The sequence below is a fragment of the Carlito syrichta genome, unplaced genomic scaffold (assembly GCF_000164805.1).
Source record: "Carlito syrichta isolate Samal-C Ts95f unplaced genomic scaffold, Tarsius_syrichta-2.0.1 Scaffold305248, whole genome shotgun sequence".
NCBI lineage: Eukaryota > Metazoa > Chordata > Mammalia > Primates > Tarsiidae > Carlito > Carlito syrichta.
The window spans coordinates 223591-240733 of NW_007249344.1; the positions used below are offsets into that span (position 1 = coordinate 223591).

The 17143-nt window shown below is 43.6% G+C and overlaps 1 protein-coding gene across 1 annotated transcript in view; it reads right to left on the reverse strand.

The window, feature by feature from the left end:
• TSEN2 (tRNA splicing endonuclease subunit 2) overlaps positions 1-11234 on the reverse strand; it is a 55024-nt gene extending 43790 nt beyond the window's left edge. Inside the window, exons 1-3 of the mRNA XM_008061421.2 lie at positions 11118-11234; positions 5104-5311; positions 2904-2985 (exon numbers count right to left, since the gene is read on the reverse strand). Coding sequence (XP_008059612.1) covers positions 2904-2985; positions 5104-5292 — 271 coding nt within the window. The 5' untranslated portion in view covers positions 5293-5311; positions 11118-11234. The remainder of the gene's footprint in view (positions 1-2903; positions 2986-5103; positions 5312-11117) is intronic.
• Between the last annotated feature and the right edge of the window lie 5909 nt (positions 11235-17143).

A 17143-nucleotide genomic window follows, 5' to 3' on the forward strand; every position in this document is an offset into this window, starting at 1 on the left:
GAGTCAACACTTCTAGGGCTAGGCTTGCCAGCCCATCGAGCTGACCCTCTCTGGGGCTCAGCTGGCTGACCCATTGAGCTGACATTCTCAAAATCCAGGCTGACCTGAAAAATCTGTATCAGAAGTATATTGCTGTAGGGTTGTTACATTGTATGTGAAGTGGTTCAATATTATTTGATGGTAGACTGTGATAAGTTGAAAGTGTCTATTGTAAACCCTAGAGCAGCAACAGCAAAAAAAAAAAAAAAAAACATAGCTAATAAGCCAGTACTGGAAATAAAAATAAATTCTAAAAAATAATTAATTAAAAAAAACAAAACAAAACTGGTGTGGTGGTGTGTGCCTACAGTCTCAACTATTCAGGAGGCTGAGGTAGGAGGATTGCTTAAGCCCAGGAGTTAAAGGGTACCATGAGTTGGAGGGTACTTGTACCACTACACTCCAATCTGGGCTACAGAGTGAGATCCTGACTCAAGAAAAAGAAAAATGGCTTCTCTTTCCATTAAAAAAATACAAGCAAATATATATTTATTTAAATTTCTCCCTTTTTAGATAAGGCATAGCACACTGTGCACTATCCTTTACCTTGCTCTGTTCACTTAATAATATATCCCAGCAATCCCTGTTCCATCTTGGCTCCACAGTACTTCACCTTTAGAATGCACTACAGTAACTGGTCCCCTCCTGATAGACATTTGAGTTGTTCCCAGTCTTTGACTATTACAAACAGTGTTGCAATGAATAGCCTTCTGCTATTACCTTTCATATTTTTGCCAGTGTATCATTAAGATAAATTCCTAGAACTGCAATTGCTGGGTTAAAGGTAAATGAATGTACGAGGACAACTGGATAGCAACAGGAAAACAATGAAGGTGGACACTTACTCTGTATAAAAATTAATTCAAAATGGGCCAAAGACCTCAACTTAAGAGCTAAAACTATAAAGTTCTTAGAAGAAAATAGAGGAAAACCTGAATGTTTTGAAATTGGCAATAGTTTCTTAAATATGATACCAAAATCACAGACAATAAGAGAAAAAAATAGATAAACTGAACTTCATTAAAATAAACAACTTTTAGTACTTCGCACCCATTAAGATGACTATCATTTAAAAAAAAACAAAAAGTGTTGGCAAAGATGTGGAGAAACTGAAACCCTTGGGACATTTCTGGTGGGAATGTAAAATGGTGCAGCAAATATGGAAAAGTTTGGCTATTTCTTAAAAAGTTAAACACAGAATTACCATTTGATCCAGTAACTCCACTCCTAAGTATATATCCCAAACAACTGAAAATAGAGACTCAAACAGACACCTGTGTCCTTGTGTTCACAACAGTATTATTCACAATAGTCAAATGTAGGAATTTACGAGTCCATCAACAGGTGAATGGATTAACAAAATATGCCATATGCATACAATGAAATTATTACTCAGCCATAAAAAGGAATGAATGAAGTTCTGACACACACTATGGCAAGGACAAGTCTGGAAAACATTATGCTAAGTGAAAGAAGCCAGACATAAAAGAACAAATATTGTATAATTCTACTTATATATATAAGATATCTAGAGTAGGCAATGTCATAGACAGAAAATACATAAAGGCTACCAGGGACTGAGGGGAGAGAGAAATGGAGGACAAGAAAAAAAATGCATGTACAATTTTTCTGGACACTACTAAATTCCTATTCATAAGGGCTGCACCACTTGCAGTCCCAACAACAATACATGAGAATGGCTGTTTCTCACCAACGAAGCATATTACCAAACTTCTGGATTTTTGTCTGATTGTTGAAGTGATATCTCAGTGCAGCTTTAATCTGTGTATTTTCTTATAACAAAACGTTTGAAGATCCTTTCTAATTACATTTTATTCTGCTGGTATTACCTTGAGATTTCCTTAGAGAAATACATTAAAATAAAAGATTAAAGAAGAGAGAACAAGTCGGGCTCAGTGGCTCAGCCTGTAATCCCGCGCCTTTGGAAGGCTGAGGTGAGTGGATTGCCTGAGCCTGCAGGTTCGATAAATCAAAAAAATTAGCTGGGCGTGGTAGCACACACCTGTGGTTCCAGCTACTTGGAAGGCTGAGGCGGAAGGATCGCCGGAGCCCAGCAGGTCAAGGCTGCGGTGGCTGGGAGTGACCACTGCACTCCACTCTGGGTGACAGAGTGAGACTCCGACTCAAAAGAAAAAAAAGAAAAGAGAACTAGCAAGTGAGAACTTCAAATGTTGTTTTTTGATTCAGGGGTCTCACTCACTCTGTCACCCAGGCTGCAGTGCTGTGGTACTACCAGGGCTCACTGCAGCCTTGACATCCTGGGTTCAGGCAATCTTTCCACTTCAGCCTCCAGAATAGTTGGGACTAAAAGCATATGCCATCATGCCTGGCTAATTAAAAAAAAATTTTTTTTTGTAGAGATGGGGTCTCATTATGTTGCCCAGGCTGGTCTTGAACTCCTGAGCTCAAGTGGTCCTTCTGCCTTGGCCTCCCAAAGTGCTGCTGGGATTATAGGTGTGAGCCACCATACCTGGTCTCACATGGGTATGTTTTAACACATGTCAGTGACATGGTTATTGTAAATTCTAACTCTCTTTGAAATCTTTTTGCAAAGTGCCACAGGTAAGTAGGTACCACATGCAGAGTACTCTGCCAGGCAATGCTTAACACCAGAAAAGCCCAAATAACACCTGTGATACTTCTAGAAATAAGTTAAAAAGCTTTCATCAATCATAAGAATGCTTTGCTTTGATTCGAATTATCCTAGCTGTTATTTTTGGCAGTAAATTTGCCAGAGTACATGTTATTCCCCTCTAGAATTTCACTATATAATCTTAGGTGCAAGATCAAAAATGAAAGAAAATGAAACTTTTCCAAAAGAATGCAATAATGCACAAGTTTACCTTTCCATTTAGCAACCAGCTTAGGATCTGAAACTGTGAAGTTTGGACGGCTTCTTGAAAGAATACCTTTTCCAAAATATCCCTTCCGAGAAGAGAGAAAATAAAGTTAGTTTATATTTAGTTACCATTTTAGCTGAAGTAGAATATACAGCTGTCCTGTGGTATCTGTCGGGGGGGGGAGGAGTTCAAGACCTCTTATGGATACCAAACATTGCAGATGCTCGAGTCCCTAATATAAAATGACATCATAGTAGTTGTATATAACCTATGCACATCCTCCTGCATACTTCGAATCATCAATTACTTATAAAAGCTAATGCAATACAAATGCTGTGTAAACAGTTGCTACATTGCATTGTCTAAATAATAACGACAAAAAGAGTCTGTACATGTTTTTATAGACACAATTTTTCCCCCCAAATATTTTTGATCTGAGGTAGGTTGAATTAGGGAGGTGGAACCCACAGGCAGAGAACTAACTGTAACTATTTGAATTAAGAAGTTCATACCACTTTCACAGCTTTACATTTTCCCTCTGAATATCTAATAATTACTAACGATGTTCCTAGCATATTATCTCTCTGATCGTTTGAAGAGTATAAGTTTTTGTTTTTTTTTTTGAGTTGGAGTCTCACTCTGTCGCCCAGACTGGAGTGCAGTGGCCGCTCCTGGCCACCGCAGCCTCCACCTGCTGGGCTCTGGCAATACTTCCGCCTCAGCCTTCCGAGTAGCTGGAACTACAGACGCGCGCTACCACGCCCGGCTAATTTTTGATGTATTGTGGAGATGAGGTCTTGTTGCCCAGGCGGGTCTTGAACTTGCGGGCTCAGGCAATCCACTCACCTCAGCCTCCCAAAGGCGCAGGATTACAGGCTGAGCCACCCGAGCCCAGCTGAGTGTAAGTTTTTAGCACTCCTCATTTATCCTGTCACTAGTGATTTCAGTCCAGGTCTGATAAGCTGAGGACAGGCAGAGGCACAGTTCCTTCTTCACGTGTGGTTAAGGAACAATGTGCCTGATAGCAGAAGCCATGCGCACTAGGTACAAAAAGCTTCTTGGATTCTTTTGTATTCCATTCCTCTCATTCCTGTGATTCTAAAATACATATATTTTCTCCTTATTATAAAATATTTAAACACATAGAAAATTGAAAGAATAATAAAAAGAACACCCTTTACCCTCCACTTAGATTTAATAATCAGAACAAACAATGGGTACAGCACTTTTTATAAAGCCTCTTGCTTAATGTCACATATTGTGAACACAGGCCTTGCTGATGAGGTGCCTGGAGACAGTGCCCTTGGCCTATTCAGACTCCCACCTCACCAGGGTCAATGCCACCCACTCACCAATAAAATGTCTAGAGAAAACACATTTATAGAGACAGGAAAGCAATCAGTGACTGCCTTGGGCTGGGAGTGGGAGAAGGGATTAAGTGCAATGGGCACAAGGGAAATTTCTGTGGTGATGGGAACCTTCTAAAACTGGATTTGTGGTGAGGGTTGCACAACTCTATAAATTTACGACAATCACTCAATTGTACTCTTACAATGGGTGAATTTTATGATTGTAAATTATAACTCAACAAAGCTGCTAAAAAATGCCCCCAGTAATGAATAAACTATGGAAAAAAGTGAAAAAAAACCAACAAGAAAGCTTCCTTCCAGTTTTAACCAAAACCAATTATTCCCGAAAAACGAAAACTAGACCTTGCCCTCATCTAAGAAGTCCCCAACCAGGAGAGAGAGCAGATAAGGAGTTATATTCTAAATTCCCATCTGATTTGTTCATGAGCTGGAACAATATGCCATTCTGTGGCTACCTCCAGGAATGGAAGGGGAATGAGTGGGGAATTTTCACCTTTTAACCCACCACATTTCTGTAAATAACTTTTAAAATTTATTATTACTACAATGAACATGCATTGGTTTTATAATTGAAAGACAAAAAAGGTCAACACACTGAAATAAAGGTTTGTAGGTGGGAACACTCCATTTGTCATTTTATTATCTTCATAAGATATGGCTTTTAGGCATGTGATTCAAATTGTATTGTTTCTACACTGGACCAAACTGCAAGGAAAGCATATGCATTGTTTATGGTTGTTTCAGTTGGGAGGAGTGTGGATGGATCGGGAGAAGGAGAAAGGATTCCTTGCTCAAGATTGTCAGAGTAGCCATACCAGGCTGCCTGCACTTACTTTCCCATACAGCTGCTCAATGTCCTCTGCATTCTTCACAATCACATTGTTGTTAATCATTTCAGCACGGAATATCTTAAATTCTTTGTTAAGACCACAGTCCTGACCAAAAGGGATCGGCAATGGAGATTCATAATTCTCATACACTCTTCTTTTCCGCTTTGGGGCATGGAAAACTGCTTCTGCCATTTTTCAGGGGAACTAGCTTCTGAAGAGAAGACGACAAGGAGAAAGAAACAGTCAAGTTATGCTGACCAAAAATGTGAGTACATCTATACCTACCTAGGCTCAGAAAATCCCGTGATCTGTGAGGGAAAAAAACAATGTTTACAAAGCGATAAAGCAAAAGACACGGTAATAAGAACATTTTGTATGCACAGTACAAATTATATTCACCTAGAAAATTACAATTAATCCCCACAACAACCCCCAAGAAGTGGTATTATTCCTAACTACACCTGACAACATTGAGACCTAGTCACACACTCCAAGTTGCAATGCTACTTGAGAGCAAGCACAGTAAGATTTTTGTCTAACAGGATTACATTTATTCTTTCACTTAGCCAATACACATTTACTGAATACCTATCAGAAACTCCTAATACCTGTAGGTGCTGGGAATAGAAAGATAAAACGAGAGATGTTAGATTTAACAAATTAAATCTAACAACAAAAATAATGAAAAAAGAAAAAGGCTGGATGCAATGCTTGTAATCCAGCACTTTGGGAGGCAGAGGCAAGAGACCAGTCTCGTCTACAATAAATCAAAAAATTAGCCAGGCATGGTGGTTCCAGCTGCTTGGAAGGCTGAGGCAAAAGGATCACCTAAGCAGAGCTAATCAAGCCTACAGTAGCTGTGAACATGCCACAGTATGCCAGCCTGGACAACAAAGTGAGACTCTGACTCAAAATAAATAAATAATTAATTAATTAAATCTAACAAGCACTTCATTCCCCCCCCCCAAAAAGGATCTTAAAACACACTCTGACAATGGGTACCAGTTTATTTATTTATTTATTTATTTATTTATTTTTGTTTGAGTTGGAGTCTCACTCTGTTGCCCAGGCTGGCGTACTGTGGCATGCTCACAGCTACCACAGGCTTGATTGGCTCTGCTCAGGTGATCCTTTTGCCTCAGCCTTCCAAGTAGCTGGAACTACAGGCGCACGCTACCAGGCCCCAAATTTTTTTGATTTTTATTGTAGAGATGAAGTCTCGCCAAGTTGCCCAGGTGGGTCTCGAACCCGAGGGCTCAGACAATTCACTCACCTCAGCCTCCCAAAGCGCGGGATTACAGGCTAAGCCACCAAGCCCGGTCAGCTCCCCATTTTAAAAGTAAACTAATAAATAATAACTATGATAGTAGCAGTTATCACATAAGGGTCTATTATATACCACCAAATGCTAACTGGCTTCGAGCAGGGACTCTAAAGCTAGGCTATTAGAGTTGGAACTGACTTCACCACTTCATAGCTGCATGATTTTGGGCAAAAGTTACTGAATCTCTCCATGCTTTAGTTTCTTCATCTGAAAAGTTCAGAAAAAAATAGATTCTTTCTTATATTTAAGACCCATAACGGGCTTAGAACACTACATAATGCATAGCGAGCTCTATGCATGTATCAGCCATAGTTATTGTGGAATGAACACTAACAATACCATTTCCCAAATGAGGAAACAAATTCAATAAAGAGTTCTGAGAGTGGTGGCACTGGATGACACCAAGTCTGTTGAACTCCAAAACTCATGCCTTCTCTCTGGGTTCTGCTCCAAGAAGAGGTAGAGTCTACTTTTTAAAAAGTATACTCTGTCTCCTAGGCTGGAATGTAGTGGTGCCATCATAGCTCACTGTACCCTCCAACTCCTAGGCTCAAGAGATCCTCCCATCTCAGCTTTCTGAGTAGCCAGGACTACAGGTACACACTACCACGCATGGCTAATCTGTTCATTTTTGTCTGACAGCTACCTTTCGAAGTCAGAAGTTGAAGTTAATGAGCAATTATGGAATTGCCCACTATGAACTCAGCACTACAAAAAAGAAAAGGAAGCTGAAGCCAGTAACTCTCCCTTTCAGGCCTTACTTTTTTTTTTTTTTTTTTTAAGTCAGGGGTCTCATTCTGTCACCCTGGCTGGAATGCAGTGGCACTGCAGCCTCAACTTCCTAGGCTCAGGTGATCTTCCACCTCAGCCTTCCAAGTAGCCGGGACTACAGGCATGTGACACCATCCAGCTAATTTTTTGAATTTTTGTAGAGATGAGGTCTCACTATGTTGCCCAGGCTGGTATCGAACTCCTGGGCTCAATCAATCCTCTTGCCTCAGTCTCCCAAAGTGCTGAAATTCAGGCATGAGGCGCTACATTCAGCCCTTGGGCCTTACATTTGATTCAAGAAGACAAAACAAGCATATAACACACACGAAAGCAAGGAAAGCAAGCCGCAGGTAATACAACAGGCTGCAGTCCAACAGACAGTTAAAGGAAGATGAGCACACTGTGGTGATTCAGACAGAGAGCCACAGCAGATACATTTAACTTGAGGAAAAAATCATACGCAAGAGAAAAAATGTAAATGATGCAGGGAATTTGACCAGCCACTCCACTCTTGGAATGAGATGAGAGACTTGAATCTGCTGCTCCCTCGGTATCATCAGGTCTGGACTTGATTTCTTTTTTTTTTTTTTGAGTTGGAGTCTCACTCTGTCGCCCAGACTGGAGTGCAGTGGCCACTCCCAGCCACTGCAGCCTCGACCCGCTGGGATCCGGCAATCCTTCCGCCTCAGCCTTCCAAGTAGCTGGAACTACAGGCACATGCTACCATGCTCAGTTCATTTTTGATTTATTGTAGAGATGAGGTCTCGTCAAGTTGTCCAGGCAGGTCTCGAACCACGGGCTCAGGCAATCCACTCACCTCAGCCTCCCAAAGCGCGGGTGGACTTGATTTCACCTGAGAGTTTATCTGGTGCTTGTAGATACAGGTGGAGCCATATCATACACGTTTAACCTACATGACCCCAAGACCTCACAAGGAAAATAATAAGACTGATTTTTTTCAGATGCTGTGCTCAGAACCAGCATCCCATTATGCAATGGATGTAAACAAGCCTGAAACAGTCAAGAAGGTGGCCAAAGATAAAGGAGGGGAAGGCGAGTGCTTTTAAGGGGTCCATGACCATTAAAAGGAAATAAGTCTTGTGCCTTGTACAACATGTGATGATAACTTAATCTAACTTCTCAAGGAAGTTGAGGAATTAAATGAGGACACAGAAAAACACAGACTAAGGAAGAGTTGGAGGAAGTGATAAACCAATGACAAAGATAACCATGAAAAACAAGAAGAATCAGCAAGCTAGAACTGTCCTAGAACTGCCAAAGTGTTCCAAGCAGCAATATGGTAGAATAGTTTAATTTCTAAATAAGGTCCCTCAAAGGAATTACACTCTGAGCATTACTGTATACACAATATATGTATGCAAACATACTGCTATATGGTACTTATAACAAAACCACATCTACTGCACATTCACAGGAAACCTGAGAGCTTGTCTTCCAAGGGCATTTGGACTAGATTTTTACTTTGCTTGCTGACTTATCCCTCAACTCAAGCCAACTATCACATCTATCTCTCAATAGAAACAACAACATTCTATTCTACAACAGAAAATAAAGAGTGTTGTGTTAGCTTTTTGGGAGCAGGATGTTGAACTCTAGTAGACCACCTTTTGAGAAATCTCTAGGAATAATCTGGACTTTTACAAGATTTTTCACTTTCATAACTTACCCTCTGTTTAGTATTTGACTTGTATGTGTTACACTTGGCATAAAAAAAAAAAAAAGATTAATGGCTGGCTAACTTTGAGAAGTTCCAATTAAATTCTCTCAACAAATGAAAATGAAAAAATGTATTTAATTTGCCTGGTTTGTTCAGGGGTTTCCCTTTTGAAATGCTGTCACACTTTAAAAGAGGCAAGACTGAGCTGACATTTGAGGGCAGGAACTCTGTACACCAGCCCAAGTGTGTGAGATGGGAAGGTCCCTGTGCCAAAACACCCCACTAAACCCCATAACATGGGTTCTAGCATCACTCCTGCTCATGTGACTGCACACACATCAAGAATGTGGCTCACAGTAGGCCTTACACACATGCCAAGCTGCCATTATTGTACAACCCACACGAGCTCTCTAAGCTCAAGTCTGTCCATCTTCAAACTGAACAGGACTGGCAAACTACCAGGCAGTTCCTCAAATGTCAAACACAAAGTTACCATATCATCCAGCAATTCTACTCCTGGGTACAACCCAAGAGAATTAAAAACATGTTCATGGCAGTATTAATCATAATGGCCCAAAAGTGGAAATCACCAAATACTCATCAATAGATGACTGGATGGACAAAATGTGGTCTATCCATAAAATGAACTATCTGGCCATAAGAAATTAATTTCTTACACATTCTATAACATGGATGAACCCTGAAAGCATTACGCTAAGGGTAAGAAGTAAGACACAATCTGTGAATACATTTAGGCCATTTAATCATACATTTTAAAAGAGTGATCTATATGGAATTACATGGTATCTCAATAAAGCCATTGTTTTAAAAAATTCAGAAGGAAAGGCATCCCCCAGGCCAAGGACTTCAAGAATGACTTTGCAGACACTAGCACAAGGCTTGTGGAAAAGATTGAAAGGGACTCTCAGAAGGTAGAGTTCACTTTTCAAGGGGATAAAAAATTCAGGAGGACAAAGCAGATGATCTCTAGTTTTATGAGTTTTTTTTCCTGCTGAACTTGGAAGCCCAAGCAAAGGAAAAAAGACCGCATTGTCATTCTCCATATCTGCAACAGGCATTCAAGAAATGTTTCTGGCTGGGCTCGGTGACTCAGCCTGTAATCGCGCGCCTTTGGGAGGCTGAGGTGAGTGGATTGCCTGAGCCTGCGGGTTCGAGACCCGCCTGAGCAGCGAGACCTCATCTCTACAATAAATCAAAAAAATCAGCCGGGTGTGGTAGTGCATGCCTGTAATTCCGGCTACTCAGAAGGCTGAGGTGGAAGGATCGCCGGAGCCCAGCAGGTCGAGGCTGCGGTGGCCGGAAGCGGACACTGCACTCCAGTCTGGGCGACAGAGTGAGACTCCAACTCAAAAAAAAAAAAGAAAAAAGAAATGTTTCTTTAGTGTCACAATAGAGGAGCCTGATGTGGGATGTGAGTAAAATTAGAAGAGGAAACTGTCATAGGTAAGTACAAGGTGCCAGGCACTCACTATGCCAAATGGCACACATGCAGGTAATTAGTCATCCCTCGGTATCCAGGGGAGATTGGTTCTAAGACTCTCCCAAACCAAAATCTGCAGAAGTTCAAGTCCCTTATATAAAATAGTGTATTTGGATATAAAATACTCCCTGTATTTTTTAAATCATCTATAGATTACATATATTACCTAATGCAATGTAAATGCTACATTGTTTCATAGTTGTTATACTGTATTTTTTTTTTTTTGAGTCAAGGTCTCACTCTATCACCCAGGCTGCCTGATCATGGCTCAGTGCACAGCCTTGACCTCCTGGGCTCAGGCCATCCTCCTGCCTCAGTCTCTAGAGTAGTTGGGATTACAGGCATGTGCCACCACTCCTGCCTAATTTTTAAATTTTTTGTAAAGATGAGGCCTCACTACGTTGCCCAGGCTGTTGTATTTCTTACTTGTATGTTTTTATTGATTTTTCCCCCCCCAAATATCATCTATCCAAGGTTGGTTGAATTCATGGATTCAGAATCCGTAGATAAGAAGGAACAACTGTATTAGCTTCATTCCACAGATTAAAAAAAGAGGAGTTGAACTTGAAGTGCACAAAAATGCGCAGGAAAGATTTGGTCAGTAGTCAGGGAGTTTGGGACACAAAGGCTGGTTTAGACTTGGAGTCTGCAGGTTCTTAAACAGAGAATGACTATTGAAAAAGAGCAGATGAAGAAAATTAACCCAGTAGTGGTACATAATAGCAGCCCTCAAGTTTACTTACCCTTAACCCCTAACGTCAGGCCTTATCTGCAGTCAATAACATCAGAATTTCTGGGATGGACCCAGGTGATTACAACAGGTAGCCAACCACTGGTGATAGACGGTCTACTCAAACTCAATCCCCACGGTTCGAGGTAAGCACTATTTTTATTCCCACTGTACAGATAAAGAAAGTGATCAGAGGGGCTAAGCACACCTGTAAGGAATCGTTACTTTTCCGTTTCCAAACCTGGGCAGTCCTGACTACAGCGCACGTGTAAGGCATACTTCCTATCAAAAACAAGGCCTGTTTCTTTCTCCTCCCTTGAGCAACCTAACACGTTTTAAGTACTCAGTACATGTCTATTTACGAGAGCAAAAAGGGGCATTTAATTTTCCAACCTCCCTGGACCAGGTGCGGAACAAACCTGGTTAAAACTTCCCACCCAGCAAAGTCCACCTTCTCCCAATTAAAAAACGCGTTTGAAGCTCCATCTGCGCGCACCTCCCGGGCTCAGTGAGGCAAGGATGAAAGGGAAACAATCCTGCCTCTGGGGAGCTTTCAAGTTATAACCCGACAATGAGACACAGAAACAGATGATAAGCCTTTGAAGGCTGTTGTGAGGATTAAGTGGGTAATTGTGCAGAAGGCGCCTCGTTTAGGGCCAACCACGTGGAAATGCCCACGAGACGGCAGCGGCAACCGCAAACACCCACTGAGCCAAGCCCAAGGGTTAGGGGCCGGACGACTCCTAACTCCCTGTCTTCTTTTATCCCCTGACTGTCCTCCACCCCAACACCACTAGAGGATGAGGCTCCTCATAGGCAGAGAGTGAGATGCGGCTCGGCGTCCCCAGTCCCCAGCCCTGAGCGAGGGGTCCGTTTCCGAGAACAAAGGGCTACGGGTGTACCAAGAGCGGGCGGAGGAATTCACGCCCAGTCCCACAAGCCTGAGCTCTTCACCCCGGCCCTGTCTGGTCCGGCTGTGCGCCCCCAGGAAAGTCCCTGGGCCCTTTCCGCTCTCGCCCTGAAGAGCTTTCGGAGGAGCGAGGTCTCCTCTCGCGGCTGGACCCCCCACCCCACCGGGCTGCGGCCACACGCTCTCAGCCCCGGAGGACGCGGCCAGCCCCCGGGCCCGGGGCCTTACCTCCCTCTACAGCCAGCGCGCGACGTTACCCCGGCAACGCCGGCCGTGGGGGCGGACCCCGGTGCCGTCAGGCAGTGCGGTCGCAAGGCCGGCCGAGTGCGCAGCCGCGGAACTCGCGGGCGAGCCCGCCGGCTTTTGGAGGAGTGCGCCTGCGCACGTCCACGCTGGGGGCAGTGTGAGCCTGCCGGTTCTCCCCCCACGGAGTCGAAGGCGGAGGTGCGCCTCCCGGTTTCTTTCCTCCTCCTGCAGACGGTGTTCTCGTGTCATCCTCACCACAATCTCGCAAGACCCATTTTACGGATGAAGTGCCACGCGGGAGGTGGAACCGAAACCTAAAGAGTCTTCGGCCCTCGGGGGGATGGGATGCCAGAGGCGACCGGACTTCATTAAATGGCCCGGCTCTGAGGAAACTGACCTCTGCTCTCTCCCTGTAAGATGGGGACGAGAGCGGCGCATCTGTGTAAGTTGCGGCATGCAGGGAAGCGGTGAGGATGCTCCCTCTCGCAGACACTTGACCGCAAACCGCTGTGCGCTGGCTGTGCTTGGACCGTAAAGGACGGCAGGCCGGGAGGCAGACCTGCTGTTGGAGCCCCGTCTCCCCCCGTTTGGATCTCCAGTGTGATCTTAAGTGACGGACCATCTTTCTGAGCCGAAGTTTGCAGAAATTTGTGTCTTCAGGATCATGGGAGATGAGCACAACAAAAGTGCGTTGGGAGTGGCAAGGTTTCTCCCGACCTTGTTATTTAAAAGCGGCCTGGTGGGGAGCGCAACCTACACCGTCTCAGATGTGAATCACAGGGTTCCCGGTGCACAGAGCGGGCGGGAGGGAGCGGTTCATGGCCAGGAAGAGTGGCAGATACTGCTTGAGAGATTCATGGCGCTAGGTGTGATGACAAACTTTGAATTTTGGACTTTTTCCAACTTTCTCTTGCCTCCAGGCCTTCACACATGCTGTTGCCTCTGCCTGGAACAGCCTCCTCCCCTCTGTTGGCTGTAGTAATTCCTGGTCTTGCTTTAGGTCTCAGCTCAGATATCTCCTCCAGGAGCCTTCTTTCCTCCCCATACCTGCTTGGGTGACTTGCCTCTGTTCTGCGGTAGTCGGGCACAGCCTGTGTTGTCCCTGTTTCTTGCTCCTTTTTTTGTTTTTTGTTTTTTTTTTTGAGTTGGAGTCTCACTCTGTCGCCCAGACTGGAGTGCAGTGGCCGCTCCCAGCCACCGCAGCCTCGACCTGCTGGGCTCCGGCGATCCTTCCGCCTCAGCCTTCCAGTAGCCGGAATTACAGGCATGCGCCACCACGCCCGGCTGCTGATTTTTTGATTTATTGTAGAGATGAGGTCTCGCTGCCCAGGCGGGTCTCGAACCCGCGAGCTCAGGTAATTCACTCACCTCAGCCTCCCAAAGGCGCGGGATTACAGGCTGAGCCACCGGGCCCGGCTCTTGTTCCTTTTTAACTGGGCTGTGGGCTTCTGGTAGAATGATATCACTCAGGCGGCATTCAGTGTGTGCTCTGCCTATGTGGGGGGCCATGGCCGTTGGCCCCCTAAAAGTTCCCAGAAAAAAATCACTGACATGAGGCAGATAGATTAATAGAAAAGGCATACAGATTTATTTAACATGTGTTCACAGGAAGCTTCAGAATGAAGACCCAATTTCCCAGTGAGGTACAGAAACATGTGCCATATTGAGGCCCCAGTAAAGAACGCAGACTTAGAGCATGCCCCAAAACAGGTTATGCTGGTAAATCAGGTTTAGTGGCAAGACTGGGTGTAAGGGCGAGAAAGGGAAAAAACTTGTCTAGCAAGGGTGACCTTATTGTGTAGATGCAGCCTCCCTTAGTGAGAATAGATGATAAATATTTCTTTTAGACCTTCAAAGATGTCAAATTGCAACCTCTCCTGTATCCAGGGAAAGGCGCAGTAAGGGGAGGAGAGGCTGTATGAATGAAAATTCCCTACAGGTGCAAAATTTCCCCTGCAAAAGACAGCTTTGCAAGGTCATTTCTCTTTGCAGGGCAAGCAACAGCCATTTCAAAATATGTCAAAGAAATCTATTTTGGGGTAAAATATTTCAATTTCCTTCACCTGCAAAGGTCTTAATTGCTAGGCTTTGAAGTTTTGGCTTTAGATTGGTCAAAATCAGGATGGCTTCATGGTTAAAATGTCACAAAAAAGGGAAGAACATTGCCAAGAGTCTACAGGACAGTGGTATCAAGATGGATTGGACAGGAAAGAGAGACACTTGGAGGGAGGCTGTGATATTGTACCAGAACGTGATCGTTTAGGAAATACTGGTTTTAGAATTAAAAGGTTTTAACAATGAAAGGGAAATCAGAGGTTGTCCAGTTCAACTTTCTTATTAAACTGATAAGAAAACAGGTCCAGTGGTGCTGTGAGTTGCCAGAAGTAACTGAACAAGACTGAGGTGGAGCTTAGAGCTCCTGAATCCCAGCCTGTTCCTTCAAGGACTTGGGAGTCACTGATCATGGGATCTCAGGTCCTAAGTAAATGCTACGAAAATGGAGATTCTTCCCCAAGATCTCCACAATGGACATTTTAAACCTTTTTTTTAATGGTCATCTTCAAACCCACATAAAAGTAGAATAGTCTAATTGTGTCCACACCCCTTCAACCTTTAGTGTCTTATTTTTTTATACTCTTCATATACACACTTTTCTCCCCCTGTTGGAGTGTTTTAAGACAATCCTGGAATCATATAACATCATATATCAGTCTATTAGTAATTGATAAGGACTTAATTTTTATTATATATGTATAACATCTACATATATGAATATATGTGCATCAACTGTATAGCTGATTCTCTTATATGAAGTACTTCTGCTCAATAATACCACTGCAAACCCCACATTAGTGAACGCTGAAACCATTGCTCCCAGGGGAAATTCAGGTTAGGTTCCTGAGAGCCTTTGCTGATCAATATGCAACCTCGTTTTATGTGTGTTTCTGTTTAATTGATATTATGTAATATCAATTATCAAATCATCAATACTGAACTTACAACCAGTAGCACTATAACTCGTGCCTAAATGAAGCTTAATCTAACACATGTATTTTCTCCAATAAAAGGTACACTTCTTGGCTAGGAACACTAGGCAGCACTTCAGGACTCCACTTGGGGGCCATTTTAAACAGCCAAGTCACTAACAAAAAGTACAAAAATGTGAAAAAAAAATGGCACTAACTAGAGTTGAAAACATTCTTATGTATGGCATGAGAGCTAAAACAAGAAGGCATAGAGACTCTGTTCCCAGCCTCAGCTGGGAATCTGCATATTGGGTAACTCAAATTTGTAACTATTCTTTGCATGCACATGTCCACAGATGACTGTGAAAGTAAGGTATTGATTTTGATATTACAAATATGTTTTAACAAGTAGGTGAGTTTGTAAATACTGAATCTGAGAACAGGGAGGATCAACTATACCAATATATCTCCAATATCATTAGCTCATCCAACAAAATGAACAGTAATCCTTAACATTATCTGTGAAATGTTGCACAGAATCCTTGAGTAATATTAGAGATATACGGATATGCTTATACTGGAAAAAAAAGTGTTATCTGAATGAAATTCAAGTTCTTTAGGTTTCTGTCTTGAGCACTTACTGTGTACCAACCACTTTGCATCCCTTATTTGATTCTCATAATAGCCCTGGGAGAGGCTGTTCTTACCTGTTTCACAGTGGGGTTTGCCTCGCTTGCCCACAGTATCAAAGCTAGGAAACCGTGGAGACCAGATGAACATCCAGATCTGTGGGACTACGGGGCTTATGTCATTTTGATCCATCATGCTGGATATGGGAGGGCAGTGCATTAACAAAACACAGCATTCAATATTGAAATACAGTGGCTGGGCATGGTGGTTCCTGCCTGTAATCCCAGCACTTTAGGAGGCCAAGGCGGGTGGGTTGCTTGAGCCTAGGAGATCAAGACCAGCCTGGGCAACATAATGAGACTTCATCTCTACAAAAAAATCAAGAAATTATCTGGGTGTGGTGGCGCATGCCTGTAGTCCCAGCTATTTAGAAGGCTGAGGAAGGAGATCTCTTGAGCCCAGGAGTTTGAGGCTGCGATGAGCTGTGATAGTGCCACTGTCCGCCAGTCTAAGCGACAGAGTGAGATGCCGACTCAAAAAAAAAAAAAAATTTTACATGTAAGAATGACCAATAGAATAGTCAGGGAAGACCAGGATGTGCTGAAGGATCCAGGAAGCTTCCAGGAAGAAGTGGCCTATAAACTGCATCTGGAAGGAGGATTAGCATCAGGAGGTAGACAGGATGAGGGCAGGTGGCTGTCTGGGGCACAGGGCAGGAACACGTGCCAGGCTGAAGGGGCTTTGAGGTTCCAGAACCAGGGAGGAGCTGGGTCTGGCTGGGACAGGAGGTTGGAGCTGTGATAAGGTCCGATAGGTAGGGCGGGGACTGACTGTGGCGACGCTTGAATTCCAGGCCGGGCTTTTGGACTTTACCCTGTAGACAATGGGGAGCCACCAGCGTTTCTGAGCAGGGCAGGGCAGGCTCAGTGTCGCCCCATTGTTTTGCCCAGACTGGGACGAGCACTGTAGTATTTTAGCAAGTCCACCAGATGGAGACATTTCAGCAGATTTAAACCACTCCGTGTCTCAAGGACATCACTTTCCTAAGGTGCAAAAAAAGAAAAAGAAAACAAATGCAGGAACCCCACTAAGTTTCCATGTGCTTGCTCCCAGCATCCTCAACAGAAAATGCAAGAGCTGTGAAACAAAAATCAAATCAGGGACACAGTTCAACCTCACTCTGTGGGTGAAAACAAACCTCAGATTTTCTCACAGCTTTGAAGGACAAACTGCTCAGGTGAGCAGGAGAAGGCAGAACGTTTTTAACAAGTGCCCTGCACACATTAT